The sequence below is a fragment of the Garra rufa genome, chromosome 24 (assembly GCF_049309525.1).
Source record: "Garra rufa chromosome 24, GarRuf1.0, whole genome shotgun sequence".
NCBI classification, from domain to species: Eukaryota; Metazoa; Chordata; class Actinopteri; order Cypriniformes; family Cyprinidae; genus Garra; species Garra rufa.
This window is the reverse complement of record NC_133384.1, coordinates 16500697-16517352: the sequence shown is the minus strand read 5'-3', so window position 1 is coordinate 16517352 and position 16656 is coordinate 16500697. Positions and strand designations below refer to the sequence as shown.

Sequence of the window (16656 nt, the reverse complement as noted above, 5' to 3'; positions counted from 1 at the left end):
TCATGAGTCCCTTGTTTGTCCTGAACAGTTAAACTGCCCGCTGTTCTTCAGGAAAATCCTTCAGGCCCCACTAATTCTTTGGTTTTCCACCATTTTTTGTGTATTTGGTCCCTTTCCAACAATGACTGTATGATTTTGAGTTCCATCTTTTCACACTGAGGACAACTGAGGGACTCATATGCAACTATTACAGAAGGTTCAAAGGCTCACTGTTGCTCTAGAAGGAAAAACAATGCACTAGGAGCAGGGTGTGAAAACTTTTGAAAAAAACTGTACATTTTTCTTATTTTGCCTAAATATCATATTTCTTCATTTAGTACTCCCCTTCAAAGGCTACAGAAGATAGTTACATGTTCACAGAAGACAAAATAAGTTCAATTTACACTGATCTTCAATTCAAAATGATTTTGCCCTAGGTTCTAAATGCATGTTTTTTTCCTTCTGAAGCATCAGTGGGCATTTGAACCTTCTCTAATAGTTCAAATAATCTAATAGTTCTCTACTGATCCTCGGTGTGAAAAGATGAATCTCAAAATCATAGTCATTGTTGGAAAGGGTTCATATACACAAAAATGCTAGAAAACCAAAGAATTTGTGGGAACTGAAGGATTTTTCGGAAGAACAGCGGGCAGTTAAACTGTTCAGGACAAACAAGGGTCTCTTGAACAACTATCACTAAACAAAAAAAAAAAAAAAACAAAGCTTTGGATCATTCAGGTAACAACACATTAAGAATCAAGTGTATGTAAATTCAGCTATTATTTTCTCTTGTGAACTATATGTAAACCTCTTTTATGTGAAATGTCTTATTCAGGTCAGTAATAGATAAACAATCTCTTATTTTGGTAAAATAATTAACATTTAACAGCAGATTCTGCAAGGGGGGTGTAAACTTTTGACCTCAACCGTAGCTTTGTGCGAGACAAATTTAACCTTATTTTAACCCTTAACCCTTAACCTTTATTTTTTACTTCTAAGGTTTCATGTCGATCTGGTCCTGTCCGAATCTCAGGCGGTGGTCTTAAGAATAAGCAACTTAAGGTCCGGGTTGCAAGACTGTGTTCACGCGGTTCGTGATGCGAGCTCCCACAGCACCGTGACCTTTGCCATGACCAGGATGCACCTGTACTTTCTCATTGAGCGCCTTGCACTCAAATCTACTGCCCAGAGCAGCAAGAATATCCTGCAAACCCTGAGCTGGCACAACGCTGTAGAGAGGTTAGTGCTCTGTGTGTGATCTATTGATTTGTTTTCTCTCTATCTCCAGATTTGTGATTTGTGATCACCAGGCATGACTTTGCATGAGTTTGATGGAGTGCGCCAGCATATCACATCCCTAAACAATGAATGAGCTGACACATTCAGACACAAAGCGGAACAGTGTTTTATCTTGGGTAAAATAGAGCTTAGAAATGACACTGGTGCTACAGGGAACTAAATATAGTGCCGTTCAAAAGTTTAAGGTCAGATATTTTATTTTTTGAAAGAAAATAATTCTTTTGTTCAGCAAAGATGCATTGAGTTGATCAAAAGTGACAGTAAAGACATTTATAATGTTACAAACAATTTCGCTTTCAAATAAATTCTGTTCTTTTGAACTTTCTATTTATTCAGTTTGGAAGTATCCTGAAAAAAAAAAAAGTATCACAGTTTCCACAATGATATTTAGCCTTACAATTGAAAATAATAATAATATATTGTTTCTTGAGCACCAAATCAGCATATTAGAATACTTTGCAATCACAGGAATAAATTACATTTTAAGTATATTAAAATAGTACACAGTTCTTTTAAATTGTAATAATTTTTCACAATCAAACTGTTTTTACTGCATTGTGATATTAAAAATATACTTAATAAAAAAATATTTAAAAGATTAATATAAATTTATAAATCGATGCAGTGCAATAAATTGTGATTAACCAGAGAATGCACGCAGTTTAAAATAAATTAAGCATTTTAAACATTTTACTGTTTTGCTATATTTTTATTATTTAAACTCACAGTTAAAAATAGCTGTTCTATTTGAATATATTTTCAAATATAATTTATTCCTGTGATCAAAGCTAAATTTGTAGCATTATTACTCCAGTCATATGATCCTTTAGAAATCATTCTAATATTTTGATTTGCTGCTCAAAAAAACATTTTTTAATTATTATTATTATGTTGAAAACATATAATAATAAAGAATTTTTAGAATTGTTTCAGGTTTCTTTGATAAACAGAAAGTTCAGAAGATCCGCATTTATCTGAAATATAAATTTTTGTAACATTATTAATGCCATTATCATAATTTTTGATCAATTTAAAGCATCCTTGCTAAATAAAAGTATTGATTTCTATATTCTCCCCCCCCCCCCCCCCCCCCCAAAATAATGTTGCAAAAGCTTTTTATTTTAGGTAAATGCTGATCTTTCTGTTCATCAAAGAATCCTGAAAACAATTTTCTCAACTGTTTTAATTAATAATAATAATAATAATAATAATAATAATAATAATAATAATAATAAATGTTTCTTAAACAGCAAATCAGCATATTAGAGTGATTTCTGGAAGATCATGTGACTGGAAACTGGAGTAATGATGCTGAAAATTTAGCTACGATCACAGGAATAAATTACATTTTAAAATATATTCAAATAGAAAGCAGTTATTTGAAATATTAAAAATATTTCACAATATTGCTGTTTTGCTGTATTTTAAATCAAAAATAGCAGGCTTGGTGAGCAGAAAAGTCTTCTTTAAAAAAAACATTAAAAATCTTACCGTCCAAAAACTTTTGACTGGTAGCGTATATATTTTGACCCTTTGTACTTTGACAAATATAATATAAAATGATCCATATTGTAACGATATTTTAAAACATTACAAATCTTACCCCCAACATTTGAGCGATAGAGTAACCTCTTTTTATTATTCTGACAGATTTCTGATGGTACGTCCAGCTTGCCATCAAGATGAAAGGCTCTTGGTGGACATTGTGTCATTCCTCAACACCTTCTTCAAGCAGAACCAGTCTGAACAGGACCACCAGGATCTGAAATGGCTCTTAGAATTACTCCTAAACCAGGTATTCCTGAATAAACCACAGCCATGTTGAATCTGTTATGGATGAGTACCTGCATGTCTCCGAGATTACTTTGGAGACCTCGTAAAACAATAAAGAGACTTATTGTACCTGGGTAATTAAATTAGTTTGCCCTCCTGCCTCAGATGAACACAGTGTGGTGTATTTATTAAGAAGAGCTGAAATAAATCACACTGTGGAGCAATACAAATACATTAATATCGTATTAACGCTCGTAAAGGAGAGCCGTTCATCAGCTGTCATTGTTTTTGTTTCTCACACTGGGGATGAATGGTTTTATTTCTTAAAAGTCTCTTCCTGCCTTACCTCACATTAATGTGTATGTATGCAAACAAACCTGCCTTGATGCCCGACAGAGAACACTGAGTTTGATGAAACGCTTGGTGGGGGAGGCGCTGAAATGCAGAGAGCATCCACAGTCGCTGGAGTGTTTCTCAAACATCTGTGCTGTCTAAATGAAACACAGGCTCTACAGTGCTTTTTATTGGTGGTGCCTGCTAAAGCAAACACATGCTTATTAATATTCTTTTCCCACAAAATTTTGAAATGTAACCCATCCTGCATCATTAGCGCTTCGGACATGAATGATTGCTCAAATTGTGCGGATTAATGAGGAGGAGTATGCTATTACTTTTTGAAGAAATCTCATAGATTTACTTTGAAAAAGGCCCACACAAATATATTGAATTTCGTGTCAGTTGCGTTGCCGTCTATACAGCCTGGGACAGTGTTGCCACCTTGTGAAATAAAGTAGTACAAAAACAAGTCAATGCGCATCTGTGACCTGTGCGTACTATTCTGGCGAGGAAAATAGCAGTATTCAAGAATTATTGAAAGACAATGTATCTATGAAATACAGTAAGTATTTACTTTTTTCACTAAGCACATATCTTTTTAAAACCATCATACCTTTTTTTCGCTTATTTCGGTTCATGTCTAGCGAGCTAAGCCAGTAGTACTACTGACAATGTTGTAAACATGGTTGAAGACACAAAAGGAGGAACAGATGAACCAAATCAATTGAGTCATTTACGCTGGCATCGCTCTCCTTGATTCAAACTTGTGACTTCGATCATTCATTTCAAACGATTCACTAGCAAAAAACATCAAATAAAAAAAAAAACATTCCTTTTCAAATTGCGTATCACAAATCATTTGATTCATATCGGGACTCTGGAGCGCGTATTATGAATCATTTCATTTAGAACGAAACGATTCGTGAATCATTTCGCAAATTGAATGGTTCAGATCAAATGATTTGCGGTACGTGATTTTAAAGTCCTGATGTTAACCAAATGATTCGCAATACACAAAGTTCTGATCTAAGTCAAATGATTTGAGCTCCTCGCTGAATTCTGATCTGAAATGATGGTTTGCGAATCATTATTCAGATTGGGACTTCAGAGTGTGGATCGCGAATCATTTGATTTAGATCAGAACTTCGGAGCGGGTTTGCAAATCTTTTGCATTAGATCAGCACTACAAATCACAGATCGCAAATCATTTGATTTAGATTGGAATTTTGGAGCGGGTTCACAGATCTATTGCTTTAGATTGGCACTTTGGAGCATGGAATATAGTACATGATTTGAAGTCCCAATCTAAATCAAATGATTCACTGTATGCAAAGTTCTGATCCGAGTCAAATGATTTGCACTCCTCACTGAGTCCTGATATGAAATGATTGTTCACAAATTATTATTCAGATTGGGACCAGTGCGTGGATGATTTAGATTGGAACTGGAGTGGGTTCGCATATCTTTTGCTATAGATCTACACTTCAGAGCACAGACCACGAATCATTTGATTAGATCGACACTTCGGAGCTGGTTCGTGAGTCTTTTGCTTTGGATCGGCACTTCGGAGCACGGATTGCAAATCATTTGATTTAGATCGACACTTCGGAGCGGATTTGCAAATCTTTTGCTTTAGATCAGCCATTCGAAACGTGGATTGCGAATCATTTGATTAAGATTGTAACTTAACAGTTGGTTTGCAAGTCTTTTGCTGTAGATCTAAACTTCGGAGCGTGGACCACAAATTATTTGACTTAGATCAACATTTCGGAGCGGGTTTGCTAATCTTTCGCTTTAAATTGGCACTTTGGAGCGCGGAGCGTGAATCACTTTATTTAGATCGACACTTCGGAGCGGTTTTGCGAATCTTTAGCTTTAGATGGGCACTTCGAAGTGTGGAGCGCAAATTATTTGATTTAGATTGGAACTTCGGGGCGGGTTCGTGAATCTTTTGTTTTAGATAAATTCTTCGTAGCATAAATCGCAAATCTTTTGTTTCAGATCAGGATTTTGAAGCGATTTAGCAAGTCTTTTTTCAGATTTTTCTTTTCTTAAACAGTCAAACACATTAAACCATTAAGGCAGTACAGTTATAGAACAAAACAACAAAAAAAGAATGAATAAGTATAGGCCTACACAATCCCTTAAGAAACTTAATAGTAGTAATTCTTTGCATGTGCTTCAGCTTTATTTTTGCCAGTTTTATTAGTATTTTTTTTTTATTTATCTATTTATCTTTTTTTTAGAATTTGAAATTGACGTGGTTCAATAAGTGAGATCTCTGGAACTCTTTGAAATTCAAAAAAGTAGTGCTTGAAAAGTCCTTGAAAGTCCTGGTATTTAGTCATAGTGCAATTTTTTTAGGTAAAATATATGCAGGATTATGATTTCTAGTGTTTCTGAATGAGGAATTTGTAAAAAAAAAAACTAAAACTAAAACAAAAAAAACTACTGTTTTAGTTGTGGCAGATGAGGTTGGTGTCATCAAATTGTGTTCAGCTGAATCTGGATGTATCCGATAGCCGTAATTGACAGATCACATTGTTAAGTACCTGTGTGTTCGTGTGTGTAGGAGTCGCACACCCTGCTGAACTTGTTGCTGAGTGGAGAAGCGCAGACCCACACACAGATCCAGTCACAGGGAGAGGCGGACAAGCTTCAGGCCCACCTCAGTCACCGGCTACAGAGAGAACTGACAGGCCTCTTCAACACTCTGCTGCTTCGAATGACACACACTTCTGACAGGTAACACACACACACACACACACACACACACACACACACTCAACGGTGGGTGACACAAACGCAGGACAATGACTCACAAACTCAGGCACATTGAATGAGTCATTCTCACACACACAAAATGACTCACTTGACTCATTTAGCGACAAACTCACACTTACTGACACATTCTTATTCTTTAACACATGCAGTGAACCATCGGATAGCTCTATCTATAGAACAGCACCTGAGTCTAGTTTGAACACCATACAAATTAAAATTTTCACTGTTTCTCTTGACTAACTGTTAGGCCGTAATACTCTACAATTCAGTTATAAACTACCATAATGCACTACAATTCAGCCACACATCTGTAGACTAGCGTAGGTTAATTCTCACAATTTAATAGTTTTTATATCTCCTAACAGGCTGTGTGACTATGAGGAATTATGCAGTTGTCCTTATTGCTTATGTGCCTGTAAAAGTTCAAAAGTTTACATACACCTTGCAGAATCTGCAAAATATTAATTATTTTACCAAAATATCTGGGATCATACAAGATGCATGTTATTTTTTTATTTAGTACTGACCTGAAAAAGATATTTCACATAAATGACGTTTACATATAGTCCACAAGAGAAAATAATAATTGAATTTATAAAAATGACCCTGTTCAAAAGTTTACATACACTTGATTCCTAAAATTGTTACCTGAATGATCCACAGCTATGTTTTTTTTTGTTTAGTGATAGTTGGTTATGAGTCCCTTGTTTGTCCTGAACAGTTAAACTGCCCAGTGTTTTTCAGAAAAATCCTTCAGCTCATTTTTTTGTATTTGAACCCTTTCCAACAATGACTGTATCATTTTTGAGATCCATCTTTTCACACTGAGGACAACTGGGGGACTCATATGCAACTATTGCAGACCGTTCAAACTCTGTTTCCATTCACCTATTTTTATGTACATTTTAGAATATAGCATAAAAAACACTGGATTGAAATGCCAAGACGCTCATAAATTCTGAAAATGCACATAAAAAAACGTATGCGCACAAATAATTAGGAGTTTTAAGTTCTAAGATAGAATTTTAAGATTTTGGTTTTTTTGTTGTTGTTTTTTTCATGGAAGTTAATTGATTGAGGGAGGTGTTTACTGGGGTATAATACCATGGAATGATACATTCATAAAATCAGTGTTGTTATATGTTGATGTGATGGTCCATGTTGGAAAGTTTAATAAAGAAATTTGGGTTTTGGGGTTTCGTCTGTTTGCTCTGAAGCAAAGTAATTCATGATATATGACAGTTATTATATTCAGTGGCTTCTCCTACTTTTATGTGCGATATTTAGTGCCAGTTTATGAGGAAGTGACAACTTTGTTCTACTGATGCTCAAAAAAACAATGCATTAAGGGTGCATACTTGGGGATGAAAACGAATGAAATGTGTACATTTTTATTTTGCCTAAATACCATATATATATATATATATATATATATATATATATATATATATATATATATTTCCATTTAGTACTGCTCATTAGAGTTTCCCATTAGACAAAATAACTTAAATTTACCCTGATCTTCAAATGCAAAAGTTTTCACCCCCGGCTCTTAATGCATGGTTTTTCCTTCTGGGGCGTCAGTGAGCATTTGAACCGTCTGTAATAGTTACATATGAGTTTCTCAGTTGTCCTCAGTGTGAAAAGATGGATCTCAAAATCATACAGTTATTGTTGGAAAGGGTTCAAATACACCAAAATGCTGAAAAACCAAAGAATTTGTGAGACCTGAAGGATTTTTCTGAAGAACAGCAGGGAGTTCAACTGTTTAAGACAAACAAGGGACTCATGAAAAACTATCACTTAAAAAAAAAAAAAAAACACAGCTGTGGATCATTCATCTAACAACAAACACAGTATTATGAATCAAGTGTATGTAAACTTTTAAACAGGATCATTTTTATAAATTCAGCTATTATTTTCTCTTGTGGACTGCATGCAAACATTTTATGTGAAATATCTTATTATAAATGCATTTTGTATGCTAAAATAATTTACATTTTGCACATTCCGCAAGGTGTATGTAAACTTTTGACTTCAACTGTATATATAGAAAAACAGATTTAATTCAGATGATTAAAAGCTTCGAATTCAAACCTGATCCTATATACTTTGTCACACACTTATCCCGGCATTTCGTGTGCTTGACTAAACACTCCAGTGTTTAATCAAGTTCTCGCACGTAAAATGTGTGAATGCAGTGGTGAACATATTGTTACTTGCAACCACTGTCACACAGGCTTTACAGTGAACACCGTCTGTTGAGCCATTTTTATAGCAGAGCCACTGTCTTCGAAAACTGTAAGCCTTTTTTTTCCACTGGTGGATCCACATTCACCACATGATCACCATCACCAATCCCAGGTGTTAAAATTTCTGTCATTTTAAGTGACTTACAAAAGAAGTGCATTCTTTTTATGTTCTCTCGGCAGCTCTCTATATTTTGAGTGCTAATTTGCTCCCTGTCACATGAAAAATGAGTTGTTAATGGCTAATATTAACCTAGAATCTAAAATCTGCATAAAAGTTAAGAATATAATAATGAAGTTCAATTGGTAATGTAATGTTGGATAGAACAGTGGACAGGTCACTGTATCAGTTTCACATATTCTGCATTAAGGAGTGAGTGCTTTCCATTTGCACACATGTTTTCGAATATATTTTGAAATTGCACAAATTAAACTTCAGGAGCATATGTTTTCAAGTGAATATGTTACATTAAAAACGTATGCAGTATATATCAGCTATAGGGCACAAACCTGCATCACCCATATGCGCACCGCAGCTCAATGTGCCTGAAACACATGCTAACCACTGCTTCAAGGTCCTAAAAATCTTCTAAGATATGTTTTTTCTTTTTTTTTCTTTTTTTTGAGTAAAATAATTATATCACTCTTTGATCTTTCTTTTTTTTTAACAGGATGATTGTTTTGGCAACCACTGTGCATTTTAATTAAATCTTCAAGTATATTCAAAAGCCGTAGCTGTTATTGAGTTTAGCATGCACCTGTGGTTAGTGAGGGTGCGAAAATACTCTGTCACATCTGTTTGCTCCCCAAAACACACTCGTTGAAACCATTTAGACCGACAAGGCAGATTTGTTATTCCGAAAACACTCTTCCTTTTCTCTCTGCCGTACATGCATAAAATGTTTTACTATCCTCATTAGGAGTCTTCTCCTTCTACCTGCCATCTGGGGGAAAATACAAATCTAATGACGCTTTTGATTTAATTTTGTTATTTATGGAATAACTCCTCTGAAAACTCCTTGAGGATCCGTAAATTGGAAACTCCCACTGTTAGCTGTTGATGTTCAAGGCCCTGTAATGCAAATCTGATCTACTAAGACATTTCCCTGCTTACATTTTCAGTTTATGAGCAGCAATCTAACAGGTATCATTTGTTTAAAGCGCTTGTTATGGTGGTTCTATATTGTAATTGTTTGTAATCCTTCATAATACAAGAAAGGTATTTTAGAAAAACATCTTGAATGTGTTACTTAGCAAAAAAAAAAAAAAAAAAAAAAAGTGTTTTGTTGCTGCAAGAAGAATAGAAAGCATATTATATATGAATGTTTTATTTTGTGGGTTTTACATCTGTTACCTTCTGGTTATCAGCCCTGGTCTTTAAGTAGTTGGTTGGACCCACATAAGTAAAAAAATAAAATAAAATAAAGAATAGAATAAAATAAAATAAAATAAAATAAAGAATAGAATAAAATAAAATAAAGAATAAAATAAAATAAGATAAAGAATTAAATAAAATAAAAAATAAAATAAAGTAAAATAAAAAATAGAATAGAATAAAATAAAATAAAGAATAGCATAGAATAGCATAAAGAACAGAATAGAATAAAGAATAAAATAAAGAACAAGATAGAATAGAAAATAAACAGAAAATAAGAAATGGAATACAATAAAATAAAATATAATATAATAAAAAAATAGAATACAGTAACAAGAATATAATAGAATAAAATAAAGCGCATAATAGAAAAAAATAACAATAGAATCAAATAAAGAATACAATAAAATGGACTGTAAAATAGAATAAAATGGAATTAAGAATGGAATAAATTCAATTAAAAAACAGAATAAGATAAAGATCAGAATAGAATAAAATAAAGAATAGAATACAATAAAATAAGAATACAATAGAATAAAGAATAAAATAAAAAAACAGAATAGAAAAAATAAACAAGAATAGCATACAAAGAATATAATAGAATAAAGAATAGAATAACATAATAGAAAATAAAATGGAATTCAGAATAGAATAAAATGGAATAAAGAATAGATTAAAATAAATAAAATAATGGAATAAAATAGATTAGGGAATAGAATAGAATAAAATAAAGAACACAATAGAATAGAATAAAATAAATGAAATAGAATAGAATAAAAAAGAATAGAATGAAATAAAGAACAGAATAGAATAAAATAAAGAACAATAGAATAAAGAATAAAATAAAAAACAGAATAGAATAACAAATTAAAGAATAAAATATAGAATAAAATAATTATTGAATTTATAATATTAATAATAACAGTAATAGGCTACATTTACACACTCGGTTTTTGGGATCGACAACTGCATTTACTTACAGGTCTCAATGTCCTGTTCACACAGCACATCCCAGTAATTTCACATCTGAAATGCTGTCTGTATGAACATGCAAATAATAATAATAATAATAATCATAATAATAAAAAAAATCTGCTATTCAAAAGTTTTTTTTTTGTTAGTTTTATGGATTGATCATGTTTAATGTTTCTTATGCTCACCAAGGCTGCATTTATTTGATCCAAAATACAATGAAAACAGCAATATTGTGAAACATTGTTGCGATTTAAAATCATTTTTGTTCTATTTTGATATATTTTAAAATGTAATTTATTTCTGTGGTACCAATGCTGAATTTTCAGCAGCCATTACTCTGGACTTTAGTGTCACATGATCCCTCAGAAATCATAATTATATGCTGCTCAAGGGAAAAAGAATATTCATTATCAATGTTCAAACAGTTGTACTGCTTAGTATTTCTGTGAAAACCAAGATACATTTTGTTTTTCAGGATTCTTTGGAATGAACATTCATTCGAAATAGAAATCTTGTTTTAATTTTATTTTTACTGTCTTTACTGTCAGTGCATCTCTGTTTCTCACTCATTTGCATTTGTCGTCTGTTTTTAAGGATGTGTGAGGTTCTGTCTGGACCGTTTGCCTCTGAACTATCTCTGAGACTGCTACAGTGCCTGCGTTTGTCCGACGCTCCGTGCTTCTATGGCCTGCCCTCTCTAGAGCGCACGCTCAGGACCATGGCCCATGTTACCGCCCTCCCTGGCTGGAGCACACACACCCCCAACATGGAGCCAAACACACTCTGCCTCAAGTACCTCAGCGGCCTCTTGGAAGTATGCATGCACACATGTGCTCAAGTGCCTCGGTTACACACTAGAACATATTTTGCGCAGATTATACACACGTCCTGTTGCTCTCATGCAGACAAAACACATTAAACGCACACTCACACTCAGGGTCCAAGATGTTCCTGAACACTTAAGCATGAATCACTTCATAACAACTAATCTGTCTCAGCTGGATCTTATTTCCTTTGCACCAATATCTCCCTATAGCCCAATTAAAACTCATGTTAACTACATTAGTAGTGGATACAAATATAGAAATGTAACACAAACAATGCCTGTTTGTCTCTCAGACGCATTATGAAATTTTTCTGAATGAAATGATCATGTTCTTGTTTGTCTGCTCTTCTCAGGTCATCTCTTCGTTCTACGTAGATTTGGGAGGAAACTCAATGTCCTTCATGGGCAAAGGAGTGACAAAAAATGCAGTTACCTGTCTGCTTCATTTGTCCCATGAGATGATGAAGCAAAGTCAAAATGAGGTCAGAAATGCCAGCACTTGATATCACTAAGCTTTGAATCTAACACTAGGGGGTGCTCAAACTTCTTTTAGTGAACGTGATTGGCCGATTATATCGGTTTGTTCCTTAAGTTAAATCGTTATATTACCAAATAAGTATGTTACATCAGTACAGCAGTTTTATGCTCCATATTTAGTGTTTGTGTGTTGTTTAAGGACTGGATATCTTTGTGGTCTCTGGGCCGTGAGCAAAGTTCTGATGAGCAGAGTGCCGCCCAGCTTGGTTTGGCCTGGTTAATTCCCCTGTGGGTGGACCGAGACCCTGAGGTGAGACCTTCATGTAAAATGTAACCTACATTACTATTTTAAATAGTTGACATGAAATGCTGTTTGGAAGATAAACCACATTATAATAGAACATCCAATTTTAAATGGTACTAGATAATGTTTTATTCAAAAATATATATTATTGTACATTTTGAAAAAGGTTTATAATATAATAAATTATTTTAGAGTTCTTGTCAAATAGTAAGTTCAAAGACTGTTTTTATTTTTTATTGTTATTATAGTTTATATTATTATTTTGTGTATGTTCACTTTTTAAGACAAAATTGTTAAATTAATATAATTATTGTTACTGTTTTTTCCGTGAATGTGTGTGACATGCTAAAGTTAATCTAGAACTGTTTTAAATATTATTTGCTAATTATTTGATCATTATTATAAATGCAGATTTCCTGTATACATGTTAATTGGAGTATTTTTTTATTACTTATTTAGTTTTACACCGTAAGACCAATTAAAATGAAATATTGACAGCAAACGTTGTTTACTGTAAATAAATGTATTTATAATTTATATAATAAATATTTTGTATATTGTGTTATTTATTAAGGTTTCATCTAATATCTAATTATTAATTTAGTTTTAATTTAGCAGTTGACAGTGTTTTGGTATGATAAATTGTTTGATATAAATTGTATATAAATATTTTAAATCAGCCTTTATTTTAATTTTTCAGTTTTAACTTTAGTTTGTTTTAGTAATTTTGTGATGTGATTTAGTAATTTTTATTGGTTTATTTTTTAATATTAATATTAATAGTATTAATTACGTTTTGAATGTTAAAATTAATATTAATTAAAAAAAAAACTTTTTTTAATTTAAATAATTTAGTGCCTAAAATTATTTATTTTATTTTAAGTATTACAATTAATATGAATTAATTAAAATATTTTTTAAATTCCTTTTTTTTTTCATTTTAAGTAATTGAGTACTTAAACTTGTTTTCAGTTAGTTGCCAAGGCAAAATTGTATATATCAAGTTTTCATCTAATATTTAATTATTATTATTTTTTTTTTTACCCTGGGACCAATTAAAATGAAATATTGATGGCGAAAGTTGATTACTGTAAAAATGGTTGACTGATGACTAATAGTGAGCAGTGTTTTGGTATAATAAATAGTTTCATATAAACTTCTTATAAATATTTAGAATTACCCTTTAGTTATGTATTTTTATTTTTTATTTTATTTTATATTTTAGTAATTTTATAATGTGTTTTTTGTCATTTTTATTAGTTAATTTTTGAATATTATAATATTAATTACATTTTTAAATATTAAATAAAAAATTAAAATGTTTGTTTTAATTTCTTTTTCAGTTTAAATAATTTAGTGCTTAAACGTATTTATTCCATTTTAAATATCAAAATGAATTAATTAAAATCTATTGATTTTCTTTTTTTAGTGTAAATAATTTAGTACTTATGAACTTGTTTTCAGTTAGTTGCCAAGGCAAACGTTTGTTATTTATCAAGGCTTCATGAAATATTTATATAATTAATAATTTTGTTTTACACCTTAAGACCAATTAAAATGATATATTGAGAACAAAAGTTGATTATAGTAAAAACTGTGAAAAACAAACTGAACGGTTGACAATATTTCGGTATAATAAATTGTTTGATATAAATTGTGTATAAATATTTTGAATTAGCCTTAAGCTTTACATTTAAAGTTTTTTTATTTTTTTCATTTTTATTGTGTGAATTTGTATTACTTTATTTTTCAATATTATACTATTAATTAAATTTAAAATATTAAAATTAATATTAATTCAAATATTATGTATAGTACTTTAATAATAATTTTTACTGTTATTTGTCAGTGTTTCATCTAATATTTATATATATATTTTGATATAATTTTTTCTACTTTATTGCAATTCAATTTTTTTTTAGTTTTAAATTTAGTTAGCAATAACAAACACTGCCAGTTAATGAACCTGACTTTTTTTTTTTTGTCATACATCATTATACATTCTAACCTACAAACTTGATTTTGACAAAACTCCTTTTGATCAACCACCCACAATTTTTTATATTGATTGTAAATGCAGACAGTGTTTCTTAACCAATGTTCTGTCAAAATGTCATTAAAAATAATATCAAGACAAAAGATAAAATCTGTTTTAGATTTCCAAGGCTCCTCTAAATACTAATTCACCATGTTACCTCAAACGAACATTGACTGTACATTGGCATCGAATGCAGTCATAGACAATGTACATTTATTAAACGTACGTGTCCGTAATTTTGAAGAAAACCTTATTTAGCAATTTGTGTTCCTTGGCCTTCTATTCTGGATAGTTATCCCGAGTACCCGTGCGTGTCCATGCCTCCCTCAGCTCAGCAGATGCTGAGCACTGAAAATAATGGGCATGACAAACACGAATTTGTGCCAGTGCTACATGCCAAAGAGCCCATGGCAGTTAGCACTGCCAAGCACATGTGCTGGGTCTGAACACGAGTGTGTGTGTGTTTGTGTGTATTTGTCTGGCTCTAGGTCCGCTGTGCCAGCCTGGCTGTGGGTGCGGCTCTGAGTTCGCTGGAGAGAGGGTGTGTGTTGTTGTCAGCGAGTTGCCAGAACATTTCAGGAGGTCTGTGGGCCACAGTACTCAACATCCTGCTGGAAAGACAGGAGTGCAGTATGGTGCGCCGAGAGGTGAGTCCATCCAGCTTCAGCTTGAAAACAACACAAAATCATGACTACTTCAGAGACTGAGAGTCTAGGGACTGCCCTCAGTTCATAGACCATCTGATGCATGTTGGACTCAAAAAAATGGAAAGTGCTAGTTGAAGTCACGAGTTCCTGAAACTGAAAGGCTTATTTTTCTTTGTGGTATAATCTGTTCCAGATAAACTCACCCCTGAAGGACATAGAGTATGGGTCAACATTAAAAAACAAAACAAACAAAAGTTTAATGTTGTTGAAAGTCTTAAGCTCACCATTGCTGCATATATTTGATCAAACTTTATAAAATATGGTTACAATTTAAAGAAACTGTTTGATATTTGAATATATTGTAAAATGTAATTTATTCCTGTTGTGGCAAAGCTGAATGTTCGGCAGCCTTTATTCCAGTTACATCCTTTAAAAATCATTCTTTTCTTATTACCTTCCTGATTATTATGAATTGTAAACAGTACAAGGTACACTATTATTCAAAAGCATACATATTCATATAAATACTTTTATTCAGCAAAGATGCATTCAATTAAACAAAAGTTAAAGTAAGGACATTTTTAATGTTACAAAGGATTTCTTTTTCTATTAGTAATTGACTGTCAGTAATAACTCAGCACCAGATAGATTAGAATGATTTCTGAAGGATCATGTGACACTGAAAACTGGAGTAATGGCTGCTGAAAATTCTTTTTTAAATATTTAAAAAAAGAAGTACTGTATATTAATAATAATTATATAATTGTTACTGTTTTAAACATTATTTGCTAATTATTATGCATATACTACATGGAGTATTTTTTATACCATAGGACAATTAAGATAAATATTGACAGCAAAAGTTGATTACTGTAAATATTGTGAAAAACAAACAAACTGATAGTAAAGACTGGGTTATTTTGGTATCATTTATAAATATTTTATAAATTTTGGAAGATTTCTGTTTAGTGTATTTTTTATTTCAGTTTAAGTTTTAACATTTAGTTTAATTTTTTTTTTAATTTGTTTAATATTTTCCACTTTATTTAAATTATTGTTTTTTTTTTCGTTAACTATAAAAACTCTGCCAGTTAAAGATCTTAACATATTTTCTTCGACATTTGACATTTTAAAATATATTTAAAATGAAATACTATATTAAATTATAATAATATACAATTTAACATTATTACAATTTTACTGCATTTTTAATCACATAAATGCTTTCTCTCTCTCTCTCTCTCTCTCTCTCTCTCTCTCTCTCTCTCTCTCTCTCTCTCTCTCTCTCTCTCTCTCTCTCTCTCTCTCTCTCTCTCTCTCTCTCTCTCTCTCTCTCTAATATATATATATATATATATATATATATATATATATATATATATATGTATGTGTGTGTGTGTGTGTGTGTGTGTGTGTATATATATATATATATATATATATATATATATATATATATATATATATATATATATATATATATATATATATATATATATATATATATATATATATATATATATATATATATATATATATATATATATATATATATATATATATATATATATATATATATATATATATATATATATAT

General features: G+C 31.6%; 1 protein-coding gene across 2 annotated transcripts in view; it reads left to right on the top strand.

Moving 5' to 3' along the window:
- Window positions 1-16656, top strand: part of rttn (rotatin) — an 81373-nt gene that overhangs the window by 30783 nt on the left and 33934 nt on the right. For both annotated transcript variants that reach the window (XM_073830687.1, XM_073830686.1), the window contains 7 exons: window positions 979-1218; window positions 2929-3073; window positions 5960-6132; window positions 11365-11584; window positions 11950-12078; window positions 12273-12383; window positions 14904-15062. In XM_073830687.1, the coding sequence (XP_073686788.1) occupies window positions 979-1218; window positions 2929-3073; window positions 5960-6132; window positions 11365-11584; window positions 11950-12078; window positions 12273-12383; window positions 14904-15062 (1177 nt within the window). The remainder of the gene's footprint in view (window positions 1-978; window positions 1219-2928; window positions 3074-5959; window positions 6133-11364; window positions 11585-11949; window positions 12079-12272; window positions 12384-14903; window positions 15063-16656) is intronic.